General features: G+C 37.2%; 1 protein-coding gene across 14 annotated transcripts in view; it reads left to right on the forward strand.

Moving 5' to 3' along the window:
* The window catches only part of LOC308643165 (zinc finger protein 280B-like), a 122,559-nt gene that overhangs the window by 56,518 nt on the left and 41,290 nt on the right, over window positions 1-24,751 (forward strand). For 2 of the 14 annotated variants that reach the window (XR_014020719.1, XM_081283002.1), the window contains 2 exons: window positions 7,589-7,635; window positions 12,612-16,624. Coding sequence is in view for 6 of the 14 variants with exons in the window: in XM_081283002.1 (XP_081139128.1) it covers window positions 7,589-7,635; window positions 12,612-12,647 (83 nt within the window). In the remaining 8 variants the exon portion in view is untranslated. Of the gene's footprint in view, window positions 1-7,588; window positions 10,249-12,611; window positions 16,650-17,166; window positions 19,863-22,372; window positions 23,237-24,751 lie in introns of those variants that run through there. The other 12 variants (XR_014020718.1, XR_014020720.1, XM_081283007.1 and 9 more) reach the window with 12 other exon arrangements.

A 24,751-nucleotide genomic window follows, 5' to 3' on the forward strand; every position in this document is an offset into this window, starting at 1 on the left:
TTGCATATGGATTTCCAGTTTTCCCAACACCATTTGTTGAAGATGCTATCCTTCCTCCATTGCATGCTTTTAGCCTCTTTATCAAATGTAAGATAGTTGTAACTTTGTGGATTAGTCTCTGTGTCCTCTATTCTATACCATTGGTCCACCCGCCTGTTTTGGTACCAGTACCATGCTGTTTTTGTCACTATTGCTCTGTAATATAGTTTGAAATCTGGTATCGCTATACCACCTGATTCACACTTCCTGTTTAGAATTGCTTTTGCTATTCTGGGTCTTTTATTTTTCCATATGAATTTCATGATTGCTTTATCTATTTCTACAAGAAATGCCGTTGGGATTTTGATTGGCATTGCATTAAACCTATAGAGAACTTTTGGTAATATCGCCATTTTGATGATGTTAGTTCTGCCTGTCCATGAACAGGGTACATTTTTCCATCTTCTAAGATCTTCTTCTACTTCTCTCTTTAGGGTTCTGTAGTTTTCATTGTATAGGTCTTTCACCTCTTTTGTTAGGTTGATTCCCAAGTATTTTATTTTTTTTTGAGGATATTGTGAATGGAGTGTTTTTCCTCATTTCCGTTTCAGAAGTTTTGTCGCTGATATACAGAAATGCCTTTGATTTATGCGTGTTGATTTTATATCCTGCCACTTTGCTGAATTCATTTATTAGTTCTAGTAGTTTCTTTGTAGACTCTTTTGGGTCTTCTAGGTATAGAATCATGTCATCTGCAAATAGTGATAATTTAAGTTCTTCTTTTCCAATTTTTATGCTTTTAATTTCTTTCGTCTGTCTAATTGCTCTGGCCAGTGTTTTGAGAACTATATTGAATAGAAGTGGTGATAGAGGGCATCCCTGTCTTGTTGCGGATTTTAGAGGGAATGCCTTTAACTTTTGTCCATTCAGAATGATGCTAGCCTGAGGCTTAGCATAGATAGCTTTTACAATGTCAAGGTAAGTTCCTGTTATCCCTAGTTTTTCTAATGTTTTGAACATAAAGGGATGCTGTACTTTGTCGAATGCTTTCTCTGCGTCTATCGAGATGATCATATGGTTCTTATCTTTAAGTCTATTGATGTGGTGAATAACATTTATTGATTTCCATATGTTGAACCATCCTTGCATCCCAGGAATGAATCCTACTTGATCATGGTGCACAATTTTTTTGATGTGTATTTGTATTCGATTCGCCAGAATTTTATTGAGGATTTTTGCATCTAGGTTCATTAGAGATATTGGTCTGTAGTTTTCTTTCTTTGAGGTGTCTTTGTCTGGTTTCGGAATCAGGGTGATGTTGGCCTCATAGAATGAATTTGGAAGAGCTCCCTCTTTTTCTATTTCCTGAAATAACTTGAAAAGTATTGGTATTAATTCTTCTTTAAAGGTTTTGTAAAACTCTGCTGTATACCCATCCGGTCCTGGGCTTTTCTTGGTTGGTAGTCTTTTGATTGCTTCTTCAATTTCATCCATTGATATTGGTCTGTTCAAATTGTGTGTATCCTCCTGACTCAGTCTGGGCAAATCATATGACTTAAGAAATTTGTCGATGTCTTCACTATCTTCTATTTTATTGGAATATAGGTTTTCAAAATAATTTCTAATTGTCTTCTGTATTTCTGTAGCATCTGTTGTGATATTGCCTTTTTCATCCCGTATGTTAGTAATTTGAGTTCTTTCTCTTCTTCTCTTTGTTAGCATGGCTAAAGGTCTGTTGATCTTATTTATTTTTTCGAGGAACCAACTTTTAGTTTTGTTAATTTTTTCAATAGTTTCTTTTGTTTCAATTTCATTGATTTCCGCTCTGATTTTAATTATTTCTTGCCTTCTGCTACATTTGCTGTTGTTTTGCTCTTCCTTTTCTAGGGCTTTGAGATGAAGTGTGAGCTCATTTATTTGTTGGTTTTTTCTTTTTTTGAGGAATGACCACCAGGCGATGAATTTTTCTCTTAAAACTGCTTTCATTGTGTCCCATAGATTCCGATATGTTGTGTCTGTATTTTCATTTATCTCTAAGAATTTTTTGATTTCCTCCTTTATGTCTTCTGTAACCCATTGATCATTCAGTAACATATTGTTCATTTTCCATGTGATGTAGGATTTTTTCTTCCTTCTTTTATCATTGATTTCCAGTTTCATTCCATTATGATCAGATAAAATGCATGGTATTATCGCCACCCCTTTATATTTACTAAGGTTTGCCCTATGGCATAATATATGGTCTATTTTTGAGAAGGATCCATGTGCTGCTGAGAAAAAAGTATATCCATTTGATGATGTTTGATATATTCTATATATGTCAGTTATGTCTAGGTTATTGATTGTGATATTGAATTCTATAGTTTCTTTATTCAACTTTTGTTTGGATGATCTGTCCAATGGTGAGAGAGGTGTGTTGAAGTCACCCATAATTATTGTGTTGTGGTGTATTTGATTCTTGAACTTGAGGAGAATTTGTTTTATGAATGTCGCAGCACCATTATTTGGTGCATAAATATTGATAATTGTTATGTCTTGTTGGTGAATGGTTCCTTTTAACAGTATATAATGACCTTCTTTATCCCTTTTGATTAACTTAGTCTTGAAGTCGATTTTATTCGATATGAGGATGGCCACCCCTGCTTGCTTACGAGGACCGTGTGCGTGGTATATTTTTTCCCATCCTTTCACCTTCAGCCTGTGTATGTCTTTTCCAATCAGTTGTGTCTCCTGGAGGCAGCATATTGTTGGATTTGTTTTTTTAATCCATGATACCAGCCTATGTCGCTTTATTGGAGAGTTTAAGCCATTAACATTCAGAGTTACTATTGATATATGGTTTGTACTTCCAGCCATGTTTGATTATTTATCCTTTTTTAAAAAAATTTAGTTTGTTTCTCCATGATTATCTTTCCCCTCGCCCTCTATCTTTACTGAGGCACTTTCTACTGATGGTTTTGGTTATTGTTTTTTATTTCTTCCTCGTGTAGTGTTTTGCTCAAAATGCTTTGCAATGCTGGTTTTCTGGCTGCAAATTCTTTTAACTTTTGTTTATGATGAACGATTTTTATTTCGTTGTCATACCTGAAGCTTAATTTTGCTGGATACAGAATTCTTGGTTGGCATCCATTGTCTTTCAGTGTTTGAAATACATTGTTCCATGACCTTCTTGCTTTCAGTGTCTGTGATGAAAAATCCGTTGTTAACCTTATTGGTTGACCCCTGAATGTAATCTGTCTCCTTTCTCTTGTAGCATTTAATATTTTCTCTTTGTTCTGTATATTGGATATCTTCATAACAATGTGTCTTAGCATTGGTCTACTGTGATTTTGTGTGTTCGGTGTCCTGTATGCATCTTCAATTTGTATATCTGTTTCCTTTTTTATTTCTGGAAAGTTTTCTGTAATTATTTCATCCAGGAGGTTACTCATTCCCTTGGTTTGAATCTCTGTACCTTCTTGTATCCCGATGACTCGTAAGTTTGTTTTTTTTATGTTATCCCATAACTGTTGGATGTTTTTCTCGTGATTTTTTACCAGCCTTTCTGAGTTGGCTAGACTCTTTTCAAGATGATATATTTTGTCTTCATTATCTGACGTTCTGGCTTCTACTTGCTCCACTCTGTTGGTGATCCTCTCAATTGAGTTTTTAATTTGGTTTATCGTTTCCTTCATTTCTAGAATTATTGTTTGATTATTTTTTATAATCTCTATCTGTGATAACGATGCTTAACTTCTTCTTTTATCTGTTTATGTAATTCATTCTCAATGTGTTCTTTTGCTGCTTGAATTTGCTGTCTCGTATCCTCTTTAAGGTTCCATTCCATCTGTCTAAGGTGTTCCTTGAATTCTTTATGTGACCATTTTTCTGATCACTCTAGGTCCTCCTGAATATTTAGGCTGTCCTGCATTGTTTGTACTCCTTTTCTTCCTTGTTTTTTGAAGCTGCTCATGTTACTTCTTGTTCTGTTTGACTGCTGAGTTACTGTTTACTCCTATAAATTAATTTGATGCTTGGGAGGAAATGTATTAGAAGGGAAGGGAAGAAGTCACTTAAGAGAATGAGAGTAGGCAGGTAGAATTCAAGGAAAGGGGGATAAGAAAAATGAAAAGACTAAAAAAGAAAAAAAATAGGAACTAAAAAAAGAGAAAAATTTAAAAAAAAATAATAATAATAATTAAAGAAATTAAAATTAAAATTAGAAGAAAAAAATTAAAAAAAATATTTTGTAAAAAAAAATTAATAAAACAACAAGAAAAATGAAAATGAAAGAAAAACCCAAATCAAAAAAAAGAGAAAAGAGGGTTGGGGATGTGGCTCAAGCGGTAGCGCGCTCGCCCGGCATGCGTGCGGCCCGGGTTCGATCCTCAGCACCACATACAAACAAAGATGTTGTGTCCGCTGAGAACTAAAAAATAAATATTAAAAAAAAATTCTCTCTCCCTCTCTCTTTTAAAAAAAAAAAAAAAAAAAAAAAAAAGAGAAAAGAAAAAAAGAAAGAAAAAAAAAACCTAATAAATGCAGTCTTAGAGTTTGATTAACTTCTCTTCCAGTAGGTGGCGCTGTGCCCACCAGATGAAGTTTCTCCTGTCAATACGTGGGAACCAATCACTGTGCAGCAGCTCCTCCCAGTCTGGGCGTGTCTCCAATCCTGAGTGCCTAGGGCCTCCTCTTGTGTCTAGTCACTTCCCACTTTTCCTCTAGCCAGGCCCCTCTCACGGGTGCCGCTCACCACAATACTGGCTACACGCCAGGTCTGCTGCTCTCGGGAGCCCTGTTTTCATGAACGACTGGGCACACTCTTCCAGTTTGCCATTCCCTCAGACCCTAAGTTTGTAGAGCTTGGGGCTGAGAATCCTCAGCGAATTTTACTTGCCCTCCAATAGCCACGCCCCCGGTAGCTGGTGTGCAAGTGACCTCAGCTGTCAGCACTTGTGGGAGTGGTAGTTCCGCGCCGTGGGTCCCGCGCCACCTCTGATTCCCTCGGGCTGCCTATCGCGCTCACGGGAGAGCTGGGAGGGGCCCTTAAGGTTTCCCCGATGTGTGGAGAGGGAAGGCTAGGGATTTACACACCTGTACCCACAGGTTTCAATGAAGTTATCTCCTCCGCCGCAGTCTGATGACGTCATTTCTCTGCCATGGTGGTGTCTCTTGCAAATGGCGACAGTTTGTTTCCCTTTGCCGGGCGACCAATGCAACGGGTGGGTCCTTACTGTCTCTCCCAAGCCCCGTTTCAAACCTGTGGCCACGACCTGTGAAGGCTAGGTGGGCATTTACCTCCGTAGGATGAGAAGTGCTGACCAGGTGTTTCTGCCATATGGATTAGTGCTGAGTCACAGCTGTTTGTCTGCAGGAAGCAGGCGAACGGGAGCTTGAATTCATCCGATCCGGGCTCAGAGTGTGTTCTGAGAGGCCCGGACTGTTCGCCCCAGATCCATGTCAGGTCAGCATTGCCTAGTGATCCTGCGCAAACAGATTTAGGTTGTTTTCGACTCCCTATGCCCGCACAGCTGAAGAGGTCAGAGACTTGATCTCTCCGCGCCCGCCGCCATGTTGGAATCCTGAAGCCCTGATGCTTTTAAGTCATTTCATAGATTGTTAGAGTTGGGACACACCTTTGGGGTCAACTAGTCAAACTCTCTTAGTGCTGGGTCACTCCTCAGTACTAGTCCAAAAGTTGATAACAAGTAGTGAGAGCCTTTGAGAATATTTGATGCCAGTATAATTATAAACCCTAGAAGTCCTGAAATCTTATGAGCTCCATAACCTGTGGACAGTGCCAGATTATCCTAGAGTATCAATCTTTTTGCAACTCTCATATAGAGCTGAGTTATAGAGATTCAGCACTCCATTGGGACAGGTATCCATTATGCCTTATCCCACTGTTGGGTTGGCTGCTATGAAAATACACAGCCTCTTCACATAATGCATACAAACACATGGAATAGATAAGGAAGACTAGAAGGTGCAATACATGATTTATAGTGGTTATTTTTTAAAGGTAATAATTTCAGTACTTTACATTCAAGAATAATTTATTATTTTTACAACAAGGGATCAGTGATGAAATACATTTTTATCTTGTGGCTGATATTAAATCCATTTCCGTAATAAAATGTGTATATCATCCAGAGGAAAATTCTATATAATGAATTACAAATGCAGAATCAGCATGTGTATCTATGGAGGTTGAAATAGGCTTGGTACATGTTAAAAAAAGTAGTGGCAAAAAATGACAAAATCATGGCATTTGCAGGGAAATAGATGGCACTAGAGCAGATTATGCTAAGTGAAGCTAGCCAATCCCTAAAAAAACAAATGCCAAATGTCTTTTTTGATATAAGGAGAGCAACTAAGAACAGAGTAGGGGGGAAAAGCATGAGAAGAAGATTAACATTGAACAGGGACGAGAGGTGGGAGGGAAAGGGAGAGAGAAGGGAAATTGCATGGAAATGGAAGGAAACCCTCATTGTTATACAAAATTACATATAAGAGGAAGTGAGGTGAAAGGGAAAAAAAAAACAAGGGAGAGAAATGAATTACAGTAGATGGGGTAGAGAGAGAAGATGGGAGGGGGATAGTAGAGGATTGGAAAGGCAGCAGAATACAACAGACACTAGTATGGCAGTATGTAAAAACGTGGATGTATAACGGATGTGATTCTGCAATCTGTATACGGGGTAAAAATGGGAGTTCATAACCCACTTGAATCAAATATATGAAATATGATATGTCAAGAGCTATGTAATGTTTTGAACAACTTATAATAATAAAAAATAACCTAGATATGTCCTTCAGTAGATGAATGGATAAAGAAAATGTGATATATATACACAATGGAATATTACTGAGCAATAAAAGAGAATAAAATCATGGCATTTGCCATGGATGGAGTTGGAGAATATAATGCTAAGTGAAGTTAGCCAATCCCCCAAAACCAAATGCCAAATGTTTTCTCTGATATAAGGAGACTGATTCATAGTGGAGTTGGGAAGGGGAGCATGGGAAGATTAGACAAACTCTAGATAGGGTAAAGGGGAGGGAGGTGAGGGGAAGGGGCAAGGGGTTAAAAAAGATGGTGGAATGAGATGGACATCATTACCCTAAACACTTGTATAAAAACAGGAATGGTGTGAACATACTTTGTATACAACCTGAAATATGAAAAATTGTGCTCTATATGTGTAATATGAATTATAATACATTCTTCTGTCATATTTAACAAATTAGAATAAAAAATAAAAATAAATAAATAAAAATTTTTAAAAAGTAGTGGCAATTCTCCATATAAATGGTCTGAAGAAGTGATGGGACTCTGTGATTTAATCATAAGATTTTAGTTTATATCCAGTTAGAGATGAATTATTTCATGTTGCTTTAGGCAATTACCTGAAAAGCCAAAGACTGTGTTTGTCATTTCCCTCCTGCTATTCTCTTTGTCTTTCTTTTTCCATTAAGGAGAATGGTCCAGCAGTAGCTCAGTCCATACTTATTGATCACCTACATCATTTAGTGTAGTCCTTTGTCCATATCAAGCAAAGTTCCTGGAGTAGTTAATGAGCAGCACCACAGATGAGCTTACAATTATTCTGTGTTCTAATTTTCCCAGATGAAGAGGAACTTCTTAAGGAAGAGGCAAAGACCTGGCCCAGTAAGGTAAAATCACTTTTCTTTGTCTAAAATAGAAACGTTGCTTTTGTGAATTCTTTTCCCAGTTGATATCAAATATGAAAAATAAAATGGATCATGTACATTATAGGTTTTAGAGTGTTTACTTAGTAGAAGGAGATAGAGTCTTACCAATTGAATTCCTTATTCAAAAAGGCATAGAAAATTGGCAGTGTCAGGTTGTACACTGTATATTAGGGGGACTATCTTCTGAAGTAAAATTTCCTCTTTAGAATAAGAGTTTTAAAATTTTTCACTCAGAAGTTGACTCGACAGATATATCATCCATGAAGAGCTTTATGTTTTCTATAGGTGCCTGTTAGGGTTTGAATCTGGAATATCCCCTGAAAGCTCATGTGTTGAAAACATGATCCCCAATGCCTGAATGTCCAGGGGTGGGGCTTTTGGGAAGTGATTGGATCATAAGGGATATAACCTCATCAGTGGATTAATCCATTTGATAAAGTTCCTCTACCTTAAAAATTCTAGTTCTGCCTTACCTCTGGGTGCAACCAGTATGATTCATCTGAAGGTACTATAGAAATTCAGTAAATAGTTTACGTCAGGAATAATAATTGTAGGTTATTCAGTAAAAGAAAACTATGAAGAGGTTTAGCAGTTTTTTTTTTAATGTGAAATTTTTAATTTACCTAGTCAATTGATAGTGCTACAACCACAGAATTTTAGAAAGTGCATTAAAAATCAAGTGTGTTTCATTTAATGGTAGACGACATTTCCAACTAGTATCTAAAATTACCTGATTTCTGAACATTAGTGCTTTAGATCTTTTCTCTGAAACTATGATGCCAGATTATTACCATTAAGTTAGTAAATTTTTTAATCTAGAAGAGGCTTCAATTGATATAAAAATTGGATCAATAATACACCTCGTTCCCATGTTCCCTCCTTACACCATGGTCACAAGGTTACCTCCTTTACTACCATCTTTCATTTATTAGGTACACTTGCTAAATTTTTTTCTGGTACTGGGGATTAAACTGAGGGCTTCATACGTGCTAGACAAGAGCTCTACCATTGAGCTGTATCTTCAGTCCTTTTTATTTTTTTTTATTTTGAGAGAGCATCTTGTAAAGTTACCCAGGCTGACCTTGAACTTGTACCCTTTTGCCACAGCCTGCCAATTCACTGGGATTACAAGCTTGCACCGCCATGCCTGGCCTTTTGCTGTAATTAGTGAACACAAATTGATATATTATTTTTATCTTAAATCCATAGTTTACATTAAGTTTCCCTCCTGTGTGTATATATTTCTGATTTCAAAATATTCATATTGTCATGTTCACTAAAAATTTCTCTTTATTAATTAATTGCTTTCTCTTTGCCTAAAAGTCGTACCTACAGTTTTGTCTTTTCCAGAATGTCATCTAATTGGAATCATAGATCATGTAGCTTTTTCACATTAACTTGTTTCACTAATTAGTATTTATTTAAGGTTTCTTTGTGTCTTTGTCATCACATGAGAACTCACTTTTTTAAATAGGCCAATATTCTACTGTCAAATGAACTAAAAGATGCCTATCCTTTCATCTCTTGAGGGGTATCATGTTTGCTTCCAGTTTGGGTGACTAGGTAAGGCTGCTGTGCCTATTCTTGAAAAAAATTTTGTGTGGATATAATTTTTCATCTCAGTTGGATAAATGCTTAGGAGCATAGATATTGCATGATATGGTTAACAGATATTTTGATTAATAAGAATTTGGAAGGTTTCACCGATGAAACCATATGGCCTTGGAATGTTATTAATATTGATTCAGTTTATTTAATAAATATAGGCTAATTCAGATTATTTCCTCTGTGAGCTTTGAAATATTAAGTCCTTTAAGGAATTACACATTTCATCTGTTTATCAAACTGTGGAATAAAGTAGTTTGTATTATGTCTTTTCTTAAACTTTAATTAAAGGCTAGGTGACATATAACCTAATTATGGGCATGGATTGGCCATGTAAGAACTGGAACAATAATTTCAAGGATTAGTAGTATAGAGGAAAATAATCATATCCTTTTTTATGCTTTCAATATCCATGGGGTCAGTAATTCTGGCCTCTCTTTCATTTATTTGAGTAATTTAAATTTGTTCTCTCTTTTTTAGCTTGGAAAGCCTGGGTAAAGTTTCTCAATTGTATTGATCCTCTCAAAGAATCAGATTTTAGTTTCATTGCTTTTCTAATAATTTTTTTTTAATTTCATAGACTTTTAAAAATTGTATTTCATTTTTACTGATTTATTTTAATTGGCGCATTATACTTACACATAAAAGTGGAAATCATTGTGATATATTCATACATGTACATGCCATAGTTTGGTTAATTTTATCAGTATTACTTCCCTTTCCTGTCCCCCCTCATTCCCTTTTCACTACTCCATTGTTCTTTCTCTTATTTTTATGAGATCCCAATTTATTTTAATTCCTTTTTTCTCTCTAGCTTCCACGTACAAGAGAAAACATGCAACTCTTAACTTTTTGAGTATGGCTTATTTCACTCAGCAAGATGTTCTCCAGTTCTATTCATTTACCAGAAAATGACATGATTTTATTTTTCCTTATGACCACAATAAAACTCCATTGTGTATATTACCACATTTTTAAAAATTTTTTTTATTGATTATTTAAAGCATTACATAGCTCATGATATATCATCTTTCATACATTTGACTCAAATTGTGTTTTGAACTCCCATTTTCACCCCAAATACAGATTGCAGAATCACATCTGTTACATATTCACATTTTTACATAATGCCATATTAGTGACTGTTGTATTCTGCTACCTTTCCTATCCCCTACTATCCCCCCTCCCCTCCCCTCCCCTCCCATCTTCCCTCTCTACCTCCCCTGCTGTTGTTCAATTCTCTCCCTTTTTTTCCCTCCCCCTTGCCCCTCATAACCTCTTATAATTTTATGTATCATTGAAGGTCTCCTACCATTTCCATATACTTTCCCTTCTCTCTCCGTTTCTCTCCCCCCATTCGTCTTTGTTTACTGTAGTCTTTTCCTCATGCTCTTCCTTCCTGTTCTGTTCTTAGTTGTTCTCTTTATATCAAAGCAGACATTTGGCATTTGTTTTTTAGGGCTTGGCTAGCTTCGCTTAGCATAATCTGCTCTAATGCCATCCATTTCCCTGCAAATTCTATGATTTTGTCATTTCTTAGTGCTGCATAATACTCCATTGTGTATACATGCCACATTTTTTTATCCATTCATCTATTGAGGGGCATCTAGATTGGTTCCACAGTCTAGCTATTGTGAATTGTGCCGCTATAATCATTGATGCAGCCGTATCCCTATAGAGCGCTTTTTTAAGGTCCTCAGGGAATAGTCCGAGAAGTGCGATAGCTGGGTCAAATGGTGGATCCATTTCCAGCTTTCCCAGGAATCTCCATACTGCTTTCCAAATTGGCCTCACCATTTTGCAGCCCCACCAGCAGTGTACAAGTGTACCCTTTTCCCCACATCCCCGCCAACACTTGTTGTTGTTTGACTTCATAATGGCTGCCAATCTTACTGGAGTGAGATGGTATCTTAGGGTGGTTTTGATTTGCATTTCTCTGACTGCTAGAGATGGTGAGCATTTTTTCATGTACTTGTTGATTGATTGTATGTCCTCCTCTGAGAAGTGTCTGTTCAGGTCCTTGGCCCATTTGTTAATTGGGTTATTTGTTATCTTATTGTTTAATTTTTTGAGTTCTTTGTACATTCTGGATATTAGGGCTCTATCGGAGGTGTGGGGGGTAAAAATTTGTTCCCAGGATGTAGGCTCTCTATTTACCTCTTTTATTGTTTCTCTTGCTGAGAAAAAACTTTTTAGTTTAAGACCCAAAAGAGTCTACAAAGAAGCTGCTAGAGTTAATGAATGAATTCAGCAAAGTGGCAGGTTATAAAATCAACACGCATAAATCAAAGGCATTCCTGTATATCAGCAACAAAACCTCTGAAATGGAAATAAGGAAAACCACTCCATTCACAATATCCTCAAAGAAAATAAGATAATTGGGAATCAACCTAACAAAAGAGGTGAAAGATTTATACAATGAAAACTACAGAACCCTAAAGAGAGAGATAGAAGAAGATCTCAGAAGATGGAAAAATGTACCCTGTTCATGGATAGGCAGAACTAACATCATCAAAATGGCGATATTACCCAAAGTTCTCTACAGGTTTAATGCGATGCCAATCAAAATCCCAACGGCATTTCTTGTAGAAATAGACAAAGCAATCATGAAATTCATATGGAAAAACAAAAGACCCAGAATAGCAAAAGCAATTCTAAGCAGGAAGTGTGAATCTGGAGGTATAGCCATAGCAGAGGTCAAACTGTACTACAAAGCAATAGTAACAAAAACAGCATGGTACTGGTACCAAAACAGGCGGGTGGACCAGTGGTACAGAATAGAAGACACAGAGACTAATCCACAAAGTTACAGCTATCTTATATTTGATAAAGGGGCTAAAAGCATGCAATGGAGGAAAGATAGCATCTTCAACAAATGGTGCTGGGAAAATTGGAAATCCATATGCAACAAAATGAAATTGAATCCCTTTCTCTCGCCATCCACAAAAATTAACTCAAAATGGATCAGGGAGCTTGATGTCAAATCAGAGACACTGCGTCTGATAGAAGAAAAAGTTGGCTACGATCTACATATTGTGGGGTCGGGCTCCAAATTCCTTAATAGAACACCCATAGCCCAAGAGTTAACAACAAGAGTAAACAAATGGGACTTACTTAAACCACATTTTCTTTATCCAATTATCTATTGGGGGACAACTAGGATGATTTTATATCTTGGCTGTTATGAATTGTGCTTATATAAACATTGACATGCATGTATAATTATAATGTGATGATTTTGTAACTATAGCTCTATAGTATAATTTGACATCTGGTCTTGTAATGCTTCCTGCATCTTTCTTTTTTTTTTTTTTTTTTTTTTTTGTTTTCAGTACCAGGGATTGAACTCAGGGTCACTCGACCACTGAACCACATCCCCAGCCCTATTTTGTATTTTCATTTAAAGACAGGGTCTCACTGAGCTGCTTAGCACCTTGCTTTTGTTGAAACTAGCTTTGAACTAACGATCCTCTTGCCTCAGCCTCCTGAGCCACTGGGATTACAAGCATGCACCACGCACCCGGTTCCTGTATCATTTATTTTTTAAGTTGTAGGCGAATACAATGCATTTATTTATTTATTTATTTATGTATGTATGTATGTTTATGTTGTGCTGAGAATCAAACCCAGTACCTCACTGAGCCATGCTAATGAGTGCTTCACCACTGAGCCACAACCCCTACCCTCATGTTTCATATGGCTCAGTATTATTTTTGGTATTCTGGGTCTTTTCTTCCACAGGAATTTTAGGGCTGTTTTTTGTTTGTTTGTTTGTTTAGTTCTGTGAAGAATGTCATTGGAATTTTTTTTAATATCTTTATTTTATTTATTTTTATGTGGTGTTGAGGATCAACCCAGTTCTTTACACATACTAGACTGAGCCATAACCCCAGCCTCTGTCATTGGAATGTTGATGGGGATTGCATTAAATCTGTATATTGATTTTGGTAATATGGCCATTTTGACAATATTAAGTCTACCTATTCAAGAACATGGGAAGTCTTTCCATCTTTTAAGGTTATCTTCAATTTCTTTTTTCAGTTTTCTATAATTTTCACTGTAGTGGTCTTTCACCTGAATTCCTTCGTTAGATTTATTCTTAAGGTGTTTTTTTAAGCTGCTGTAACTGGATGTTTTCCTTATTTGTTTCTCAGCAAATTCATTATTGGAATATAGGAAAGCTTTTTATTTTCCTTTGTTGATCATGTATCCTGCTAGTTTGCTGAGTTTATCAGCTCTAGAAGATTTTGATAGAGAATTTTGGGTCTTCTAAGTATAGAATCATGTCAGCAAACAGATTATTTGATTTCTTCTTTTACTATTTTTATCCTTTTAATTTCTTTCTCTTGACTGATTTCTCTGGCTAGACTTTCAATGACTATATTGAATAGGAGTAGTGATAGTGGACAATCTTCTCTTATTCCTGATTTTAGAGAAATTCTTTTTTTCTTTTTTCTCCATTGAGTATGATATTAGCTGTGGGTTTGTCACATATAGCCTTTATGACAGGGTAAGCTTCTATCCCTGTTTTTTTCTAGGGTTTTTAACATGAATGGCTGTTGAATGTTGTCAAAGTTTTTTTTTTTTTTTCCTGCAACTATTAAGATGATCATGTGGTTTTTGTCATGGATTCTGTTTGCGTGATGAATTACATTTATTGATTTATGTATGTTGAACCAACTATGATCACTAGGATGAATACAACTTGATCACGATGTAAGTCTTCTTAATGGGTTTTTGAATGCATATTGCTAATATTTCATTAAGGATTTTTGTATCCAGGTTAATCAGAGATATTGATCTATAGGTTTTCTTCCTTGATGTACCTTTAAAATGCTTTAATACCAGGGTGATACTGGTTTCATAGACTGAGTTTGGGAATCTTCCCTTCTTTTCTATTTCATGGAGTAATTTCAGGAGGATTGGTGTTAGTTCTTCATTAAAGGTCTGGTATAACTCAGCTAAGAATTCATCTAGTCCTTGGCTTTTCTTTGTTGAGAGGCTTTTTATCACTGCTTCAATCTTGTTGATTGATATTGGTTTTATTAGGTTCTCTATATCCTCTTGGTTCAATTTGGGTAGGTTATATGAGTCTAGAAATTTGTCAGTGTGTTCTACATTTTCTGATTTATAGAAATGTAAGTTTTCAAAATATGCCCTAATTATACTCTGAATTTCAGAAATGTCTGTGGTGATATACCCTTTCTCATCTCTAATTTTGTTGATTTTTGTTCTGGTTATTTTTTATTTTTATTTTTTAATTTTTTGTAATGGGGATCTAACCAGGGGCACTTTAACACTGAGCCACATCCCCAAACCTTTTTAAATTTTTATTTTCAGACTGGTCTCACAAAGTTGCTAGAGTGGCTTTGAATTCAACAATCCTCCTGTCTCAGCCTTCTGAGTTGCTAGGATTACAGGTATGCACAACTTTGCCCGGTGGGTAGTTTGGCTAGGAATTTATCAATCATGTTTATCTTTTCAAAAAACCAACTCTTCTTTGTATCGACCCTTCTATTTTTTTTCTCGATTTCATTAATTTCTATTCTACTCACAATTATTTCCCATCTTCTACTAGTTTTGGAATTAGTTTGTTCTTGCTTTTCTAGGGCTTGAGATGTAGCATAAGATGGTATATTTATGATCTTTTGTGATCTTTCTGTTTTTCTTTTTTTTTTATGTGAATACTTAATGCCATAAACTTTCCTCTTAGTACCACTTCTATAATGTTCCAGAGATTTTGGTATGTAGTATTGCTGTTCTTGTTTAGTTCTAGGGATTTTTTTCTCCATTCATTTTCTTCTATGATCCAGCCCTCCTAAATTTAAAAGAGTATAGTTTGCTTTCCATGTGTTTATGTGGTTTCTGGAAGTATTCTTGTTGTTGATTTTAATTTTAATCCATTATGATACGATAAGATGCATAGGATAGTATCAGTTTTACTGTATTTGCTAAGACTTGCTTCATGTCCTAAAACGTGGTCTATTTTTGAAAGTGTTCCATTAATTGCTGAGAAGAGAGTGTACAGTTGTTGTTGGGCGATATATTATGCAGATGTTTGTTAGGTCCATTTGATTTATGGTATCATTTAGATCAAAATTGTCTTTATTGATTTTATGTCTGGGTGATCTTTCTCTCATTGAAAAGGTATGTTGAAATCACCCAATATTTTTATATTGAGACTGAAAGTCAAGAAGTGTTTTATATAATAAGGTGTACTAACATTTGGGGCATAAATATTGATCATTGTATCTTTTATTGTTTTTTTAACATCATATAGTGAACTTCCTTGTCTCTTCTGATTAATTTTTGCTTATATGACAAATCTTCTTTGTCATACATGAGAATAGCTATTCCTGCTAGTTTTCAGACTCAATTTTCATAGAATATCTCTTTGTATCCTTTTACTTTCACTCCATAGACATCTTTGTCTTGAAGATGCATCTCTTGCAAACAGCCTGTGATTGGGTTTTCTTCTTTAATCCATTCTAATATATATTGATTTAAAAAAATAAATGACAGCAGAATGCATTATAATTCTTATTACACATATTACACATATACAGCACAATTTTTCCTATCTCTGGTTGTATATAAAGTATGTTGACACCACCAATTCATGTCTTTATACATGTACTTTGGAGCCAGTCTATATTTTTTAAGTGGAGGTTGAGACCACTTATATTCAAAGTTATTATGGACAGATGTTTATTATTTCCAGTTATTTCGATTTGTTTCATAGATTTAATTTGTTTTAATTTTCATTTACTTAATTGGGAGCTTCAAGTTTTAATTTTTCTTACTTCTAGATGTTAACCCTTTGTTGTTAAAAATATTGTTTAGGGGCTGGGGCTGTGCCTCAGTGTTAAGAGCACCTGCATAGCATATGGAGGTATTAGGTTTGATCCTCAGCACCACATAAAAATAAATAAACCAGATGAAGGTATAAAAAAAAAATATTGTTTTAGGATAAAGACCTTATCCCTTCCCTCAGCCCAGGCTGAGCACTGCATTCCATAAGACCCCAGCGTGCACAGTAGTGTGTTCTGCCAGTGCCACAAACCAAATATATAAAAACACTTCTGTCTTTTTTCAATGAATCCAAATAATTTCTACTTCAAGTTTCCATTTCTAAAGAAAAATAATCCAGTCAAACATTGGGATTTCTCTGGCCTCTCTGGTATGAAAGTTACATTGTACAGTTTACCATCTCTTCCCCCTGCTTTCCATCTACACCTCTGGGGCTACTATGGAGATCATTCACTTGGACAGGAAGTTTTCCACACTGCTGAATGGAGCCTTCCCTGGATGGCCCTTGTTCATGGGTTCATGCTGTCCTTGGAGGAAATATCCTACGTTTTATCCCTCAGGTAAGACAGGTTCTAACGATTTAGGGCCCATTAACAGGTAGAACCAGCCTATGGCATTATGTAGTATTATACATGAGACCCCTCTGCTGAGTGCACTTGCAGGTCTGCTCACTAGAGTTGTTAAGACAGTAAGGCTGAGAAATTGTGACCTCACCACAGGACTGGATACACTTTGAGTGGCTGTAATGGTTTGAATGTGCCCTCCAAGTTACCTGTGTTGGAATTGTAATCCTCATTGTAAGAGAGTTAATAAGTGGTATCTTTGAGAGGTAATTCAGTCATGAGGTCTGTCTCCTTTTTTGTGGGAGTGGGTTTTTAATTTTGAGAATTTTTTTTTTTTTTTTTTTTTTTTTTTTTTAATAAAGGCAAATTCCGCCCTTTGTTGGTTTCTCTTGCCCTCTCACTTTTTGCCATGGGATAATACAGCAAGAAGTCTAATCAATTGTCGGCACCTCTAGAAAAGAAAAATAAATGCCTTTTCTTTATGAGTTATCCAGTTTTTGCTATTTTGTTACAGAAACACAGAACAGACTGAAACAGAGACCTAAGGCAAAATGAAAATTTGAATAGCCCTATGAAAAAAAGCACAGAAAAAGGACAGTTACATATAATGAATCATGATCTTTTTTTTATTATTATTTATACAGCACAATGTAATTGATAAAGATGCACGAGGAACAATACAGATTTCACCTTACAAATAAATTTTTTTGGTGTCATCCATTTATATAGTACAACACTTCATCAATAGCTTGATAAATCCTATGGTGTTTCTAGCTAACTTTTGCATAAATTTACTGGTTTTATCATGATAGCATGTAGTTTTAGCAAGTAGATATTCAACTAATATACTTGAAAACAGTTTCTGTCACTGTGGGCAAATGTATGATGTGACATAATGTTAATAATTTATTACTCTGAGGACAATGTTTTTGTGTTTCAAGTATAAGTGGAACTATGTAGGGTATTTCCCAGAATGCAGATTCCATTTCCAGAACTTCCTCATCTTGTATCACTGAAACCTTTCCTGCCTTCACCAGCAGCTCCCCATTTTTCCAAGACCCACAACCATGGTAACTACCATTCTACTTTCTGCCTCTGGGGGTTTAGCTGGTTTAGATTTCAGATGAAAATGAGATCATGTAGCATTTCTTTCTATGTCCCCTTATTTCCTTTGGCATACTGTCCTATATGTTCATAAACCTTGTTGCAAATGATCTTTTTAATGTTTTTAGTTGTAGGTGGACATAGTAACTTTATTTTATTTGTTTATTTTTTTTAATGCAGTACTGAGGATCCAAAACAGTGCCTCACACATGCTAGGCAAGTGCTATACCACTGAGCCACAACCCCAGCCCTGGCTGACATTTTTTTATATGTGGGCTCAATATATAAAAATCTGTAATGAAAACTGAAGATTACTTTTTCAGAATTTATTTCCAAAATATGTAAAATTAACATGAGTAACAATTTAAGAACAAGCTTTGGGGATCCTGTGACATACACAAGGCATCATACATCATGCCTGAAAAGAGCAAAACCCATTTGCCAACAGAGTTGTAGGCCTGGTTTCACATGAACATGTACATGCATATTTGTGGATATAAGGGTTTAAGAGACACAAACACACTAACTAAATATTAGCTCTCACAGCTTAAAAAAAATCACTTCAAAAATAGTCCCAGAAATAAAGTAAAAATAACTCAAAATCAGATAACTCAAAAGATAAGGATCAAAGGACAAAAATATTTGGTGAGAGAAATAAGCCAGTAGAAACTACTAGTTGATTATTTTACAATGGAACAGATCAATATAAAGAAGAAAAATAGGTCTGGGGCTGTGGCTCAGTGGTAGTGCACTTGCCTGGCATGTGCAAGGCACTGGGTTTGATATTAAAAAAAAAAGTAGTAGTAATATAAATAATTCAAGAAGAAAATAACTGTACATAGTAGGAAAGAAACTACTACAGGGTTCTGAAAATGGAAGCCGTTTGAAGGAAATAACTGGATTTTGGGAACATGGAAGCAGTTGTACCTTTCTAAGACAAGCCTGCTATGGAGGAGCAATAAACAGGTGCAGGATCACAATAAAGAAGGACAGCTACAAAGGAGGTGGTGAGACAGAAGAGTCACTGAAGATTGGGGGAAGTACAAAGCCAGGAATTGGCAGGAAGCGAGATGTCTTTGTTTTGAGCATTGATTGCACAGACCTGATAGAAAAGAAAAGTTTTGCTGAATCCTGTTGCTCTTAAAAATTCATAAAAACAAATTTCATATAAAGTTGGGTGACAGAAAAATATTGATGCCAATTCTATGTACAGGTATCTTAGGAGAAGAGGGTTTACATGAGTAAGGTCACTATGAAAGTTCTCAGTCTTAATGAGACTAGGTATAAAGTCCTCAATATCCCAGTGATCATGGAAGATCTTGGCTAAATTTGTTTCCAAGGTCCCTTTTACAGGAACAAACTTCTGTCAACAAAATTCCTAGAGAAAAATTGAAATAAGGAGATGTGAAAAGTGATGAATTGAAAGTTAACATGAAAAATGTTGATACCACTGTTTTTAATTAAGACAAAATGAGGGATATAGGAGTGAAAGAGTGAGAGTAATGGTAGTAAATAAGGTGACAGCTTTATAATAAATACATCAAATTTTACCTTTGTTTTCCTATGATTTTTTTTAGACAGAAAGTGACTATCATTTAATACTAAAATATCCAACATTGAAAACAAACTTATTTACACAAATTAACCATTATGCATAAAAAAACATAAACTCTATCTAATTGAAACTATGGAGAGGAAGAGTAGGATGTAGCTTCTCTCCTTGTGCCTCTTCTCTGATTGGAGCTTCTCATTCTAGGGAAGCCCCAGCTCCTCTGATCCCCAAGATTGCAGATCACTCTCCTCTAATGAGTCGGAATAGAAAGCTGCAACACAAACAGGTGTGGCTCATTGGGGAGATACAAGGGAGTAGGCACAGGCTGTGAAGTGTGTTCAGATCACAGGGTTCCTTGGGCCCTGAATGGTGACTTTGGACCATGACCACCCAGGTCCTATGTACCCACATCCAAAGTGTACATAGCTTGTCTTCTACCTTCTGCTGTGGGTGTTATCTGTAGGTACAAGCTGTTGTGAATATCCTCTAGGAACCAATTCACCTAGATATTCACTTGGGCACCTTCAGGAGCCAGTCATCTAAACAGTGAACCTGATGCAAAGGAAAGAAAGGGGAGTTTCTGACACTGACTTTGTAAGATCCAGTCCCACACACTTGGGACCCCTGAGGCACAGAAGTTCTGGTGATATCGGGGAATGGTTCTGGGAATGAAACGGCCCTGCCCCTGTATCCTTGAACTCCCTAGAATCCATCATGTAAACCAACATATTAAATATAGACAATTTGTTGGTTGCTCTTTTGATATTCCTGGTGTACATTTCCATTAAATTTGTCTCTGTTCATTTTAATTGAAATAATCCATTGACTGTGAGTCCATATGGATTTCATCATTTTAAAATAGATTGTATTTTTTACAGTGTCATGAAATCAGGTATGTATATGTTATCCAAAATCAGAAAACAAATGTAAGAAACTTGCAATCTAACTCCTTTATCCCATGTATGTGCATTCCCTAGTAGTGTTGGTTTTGTTTGAATTGGAAATGTGTATTAAAAAAAAAATCACAGAAAAAAAAAAAACTCTTCCTGAGAATCTCCGTTTAAAAGAGAAATATTGTCATTAGGTGACCCCAATCCCCAACAGGGATCTACATGGTTTGAGGGTTCCCAGGACTTGACCAAATCCAGCTGATCTTGAAGATTCTAGTGTTAGCCCACCACTCCCCAATTTGCTTTCCTGCTGACACTTAGTAAGACTATCTTCTTGTACAAGAGGCATCCTGGCTCCCTCTCTCCACCTTACGTTCTTCCCAGGATGCCTGAAAAGGATGGAAGTCATGGTCACCTTGCAATGTCTCCCCACAACTAGTTATTCACTATCCATTATCCCTGTTGACTTGAGCAAGAGTAGGTATTTCCTGAAGAATGAGAGTTTGAATAATACCCTCTGTATTCATGGGCATGTTGGACCTACCACCTGCTATAGCCTCTCTTAGTTGAAGCAGCAATATGAGCCTCAGCCTGGCAGGAATAGAAGCAGGTCATACAATGGTGTCCATTCCCTCAGAGCATATCCTGGTACCTCCTTCACTTGCACACAGGGGATTTTTACCACTCTCCTTCTCCACTTGCATGCTTACACACACATCAGCCACCAGTGCAGTGTTCTCCTTGGTTTTCTCGATGTACCAAACAGAAAATGTAGGCAAGAAGCAGAGAAGATGTGTGCTTATCTGATTCACCCTCCATAAACTCCCTCCATACTCTCATTGTTTCTTTTCATCTTCAAAACCCCAAAGTCCTGGCTGTTTCAGTTACTCCAGAAAAAGAGATGTTTGTGACATTTGGAAGGAAGACAAAACTGGTGTCTGGAGCTACCCAGGATAAGAACATGTTTGTGTTACACAGAGAAGACCAGACTCTTTCCCATTTCATTCCAGGAGCATGGGTTCCAGCTCTTCTGTCTCCAGCCCAGCTGCTGGTTCGCTATACAGGGTTGCTCAGTATAATTCATTATTGTAGCCTGTGGGTGGGAATAAAGGAGGACAATGGTAATAAAGGAGAGGGAAAGCAGTGAAATTTTATAGACATTAAGGGGTTGACTGTAGTCATGTGCCCCCAGATGATGTGTGGGTCAATGAAGCACTGCATAGGCAACAGTGAACCCTCACAGGGTGAAGTGATTACACGAGGACAGATTTCTCAGAACCTATCCATAGGAAAGTGACTGAATGAACTGCCTAGGTGAAACCAGCTTGCTCATTAACTACCAAAAGTGGGAAAAAAGAAGATCTAAAAACAGGAGCTCATGAATAAAATGGCAGAGGACAGAGAAGAGTTGTGAGAGAAAGTGAATTACATGCACTTTGTATCTGTGTGTCTCTAAATCTTCTGGAAAACTGAAAGAGAATCTTCTGAGTGCATAGGAATGGTGGAATTGATAAGGTGGCCATGGGAAAGGAAAGGAGAGAGTTAAAGCTGAAGTAGGGACTCAGATCCTGGCTACTGCTGGATACTCTGTCACCCAATCTCAGGACTCTCATCTCTCTACTCCTCTCCAAGCTCTGGATTGTAACTCTGTGACTATGATAGAGTACTATCTTGGGCTGGGGCTAGCTCCTTGTGCTTGCCTCGCACATGTGAGGCATAGGGTTCGATCCTCAGCACCACATAAAAATAAATAAAGATATTGTGTCCATCTACAACTAAAATATTAGGGGGGGAAAAGTATTATCCCATTTTATACCCCTTCTGCTTTGTGCAAACTCAGTCTGATGCCTTCACCATACCAAATGTTGGTGCCTTGATCTTAGATACTCCAGCCTGATGATCTGTGAAAAATAAATTCCTATTTCTTATTGAGGGTATGATCATTCAAATCCCAGACCTTTGATATGTACTTTGGCAAAGGCAGGAAAAACAATCTTCTGAGACTGGTTTCCTTTATCAAAGAATAAAAGATAGTTACAAATAAAGGACATTGAAATCCTGTAGACACAAACCCTCTTATTGCCATGTTATTAAAACATGAACAAATAAGATTCCCATCTATGTTTTTTTTTTTTTTTTTAATTTATTTATTCTGATTTCATTCTTCTAAGCAGCAGGAGTAACCTAAAGTGTCTTCCTTCTCATTTATGGAATGATCAATGCTGTCTACCAGGAAATCTTTGGAAACACAAAGCACATCCATTCCTCCCTATAGCAGTTGAGGTCATGCCAGCCCACACATACTCCCTGCTTTTATCTTTGGTTCTGAAAAACTTACTGGGCTTTGTGGAATCAGCAGCTATGAATAAGGCATTGCAGTCAATTGTAAGCCTTCAAGTGGAACTGAAGGACTCACATTTCACCTTCTCATTTCCTCTGGTGCATTATCAAATGTATCAACCTGAATTTCCAGATTTGTTGCAGACACATTGGAGTATATGAGTTTAATGAACAGACCCCAGGACAGGCTCAGAACAGCTGTCTACAAGAGGAAGAGAAAATTCCTGTAGGAGTTCTGTGTTTGGGATTGGGGTCTCTGATAAACTTCGTGATTGTGGCATACTTGGTGGCTAGGAAGTTTCTGTGCAAAGGCACAGAATGCCTGGCTGCTGGGAAACTTCCATGGACAAGACACGGGCTGCCTGGCCACAGTAGTAATGTTCTTCAGGAGGAAGCTCTGTGTTAAGAGTTTTATCAGTTTTGACCTTGATCTCAGGCACATAACTCCTGGGAACAAAGGAACTTGCTTGCTAGATAATTACAATGTTTCACCAAGCTCTGATGCTCCTGGATTTGCCTGCTTGACAGTAACTTTAGACAATGCGCAAAGCTCCTAATGTTGCATATTGTAGCTGTGAAATGTAACTGCAGAATAAACAACCTTACTGATACTCCAAACAATAATGTAGTTATGGTACTAAAGACCTAATATAACCTATTGTTATAAATAAAATTGGCCGCTTGGATAAGCAGCTACTTTCCTGCCTCTGCACCTTGTCTCTGTGTCTCCCCTGATTATTATTCCTTGCATGTTCTGTCCTGCATTATGAGCATACATCTATTGAGCTCTTGAAATATGGATAGTAGAATGAGGTTCTAAAGGTTTCATTTTATTTATATTAATTTAAACACAAATACCATGTAGTGGTTTATATCTTGGATGGCAAGGACTTGGAGTCCATATATGAGGAAGACATAACCTCCTTTGCCATGGTGTTCCCTTACAGATTTGTTGGCAAGCCTGAATTTATCACTTGTAAAACCCCCAGAACACATGCACAAAGGTCAGGCAAACTGTGAAGCCCTGGGGAAACTATAGGATGAAGTGAACATCCAGGCCTGCACATCTTATCTAGAAGCAGTAAGAGGGATGGGAAGAAAAATGGCAACAAGATGCTGTCTTCAGGAGCCTACCCTCATCCTGCTGGATCAGAGCTTGGGCAGGACAATGTCTAAGTTTGGGGCACAAAAGGTAGAACAAGTTGAGGATGGAATCTTCCCACATCTGAGTGAGATTTCCAGTGTGGGGAGTTTTTGTTAGATACTCATGAGAACTAAGATGCACAGCTAAGATCTGAGCTCACAGATGGGCAGGAATTAAGACGACAGAGGCTCTTTCCTTTTAGTGACCAAGTACCAGGATATCTCTACATAGGAATGGAAGGACATAGATAGTATTTGGGGCTGACCATGCTAAGGCATGTCAGAGATACTCTCAAAGTAGATGTCCTCTTTACCAAACAAGAGAATGCCAAGGCTGACCCAGCCTATACGATCAGCCCCCATCACTATGCTGAGCTCACCATGTACTGGAATCATGCTCTGCCCAAAGGACCTGCCACCAGAATGTGCAGCAGCTGCTTAACTGAGCAAAGTAAGATGCCCTCCAGTTTAAAAATGTTTCTGGGCTAGATTACATTTGTTGTCTGTCTACATAATTTCTGATTTTCAGGAAACTCCCAGAAGCAATGAAAAGTGGAAACTGGTTGCTGTTTATCCCTATGGAACCTCTGTCTCAGAAACAGCCCTGATTCCAGCCTCCCCAACTTGGGCCACAAAAGTGGCCACTTGACTGCTTTACTCTGTCTCTAATCAATTTACATTGGTTTAACTGCCAAGGTCAGAGTCATCACTATGTTACACAGGGAGATACAGAAGGCATGGAATTCCTATATCCAGGCTTTTAGGAGACAGGTGTCACTCATGAGGGCCACATCTTGTCATTCCATTCAGAAAGGGCCTACATATCCTTAGCTTGCTGACCTCATGATGTTGATCAGCAACCTTGAAATCTACCTCCTACCCCATGGTTTAATCTTCCTCCTGGAGCCCTAACTATTGTTCCTCTTCAGGTCCATCCCAAGCTTTGCCACGCCCTCTCTCGTTGGGCTTACTGGACAGCATTCCATGAATTCCTGGAGTTCCAGTGTTAGTAACAGAATTTTATTTCAAATTGCACAAAAAGAGATCACCTACAGAACCATTGGGCAACT

Source organism: Spermophilus citellus (assembly GCF_964194105.1).
Source record: "Spermophilus citellus genome assembly, chromosome: 3".
Lineage (NCBI taxonomy): Eukaryota > Metazoa > Chordata > Mammalia > Rodentia > Sciuridae > Spermophilus > Spermophilus citellus.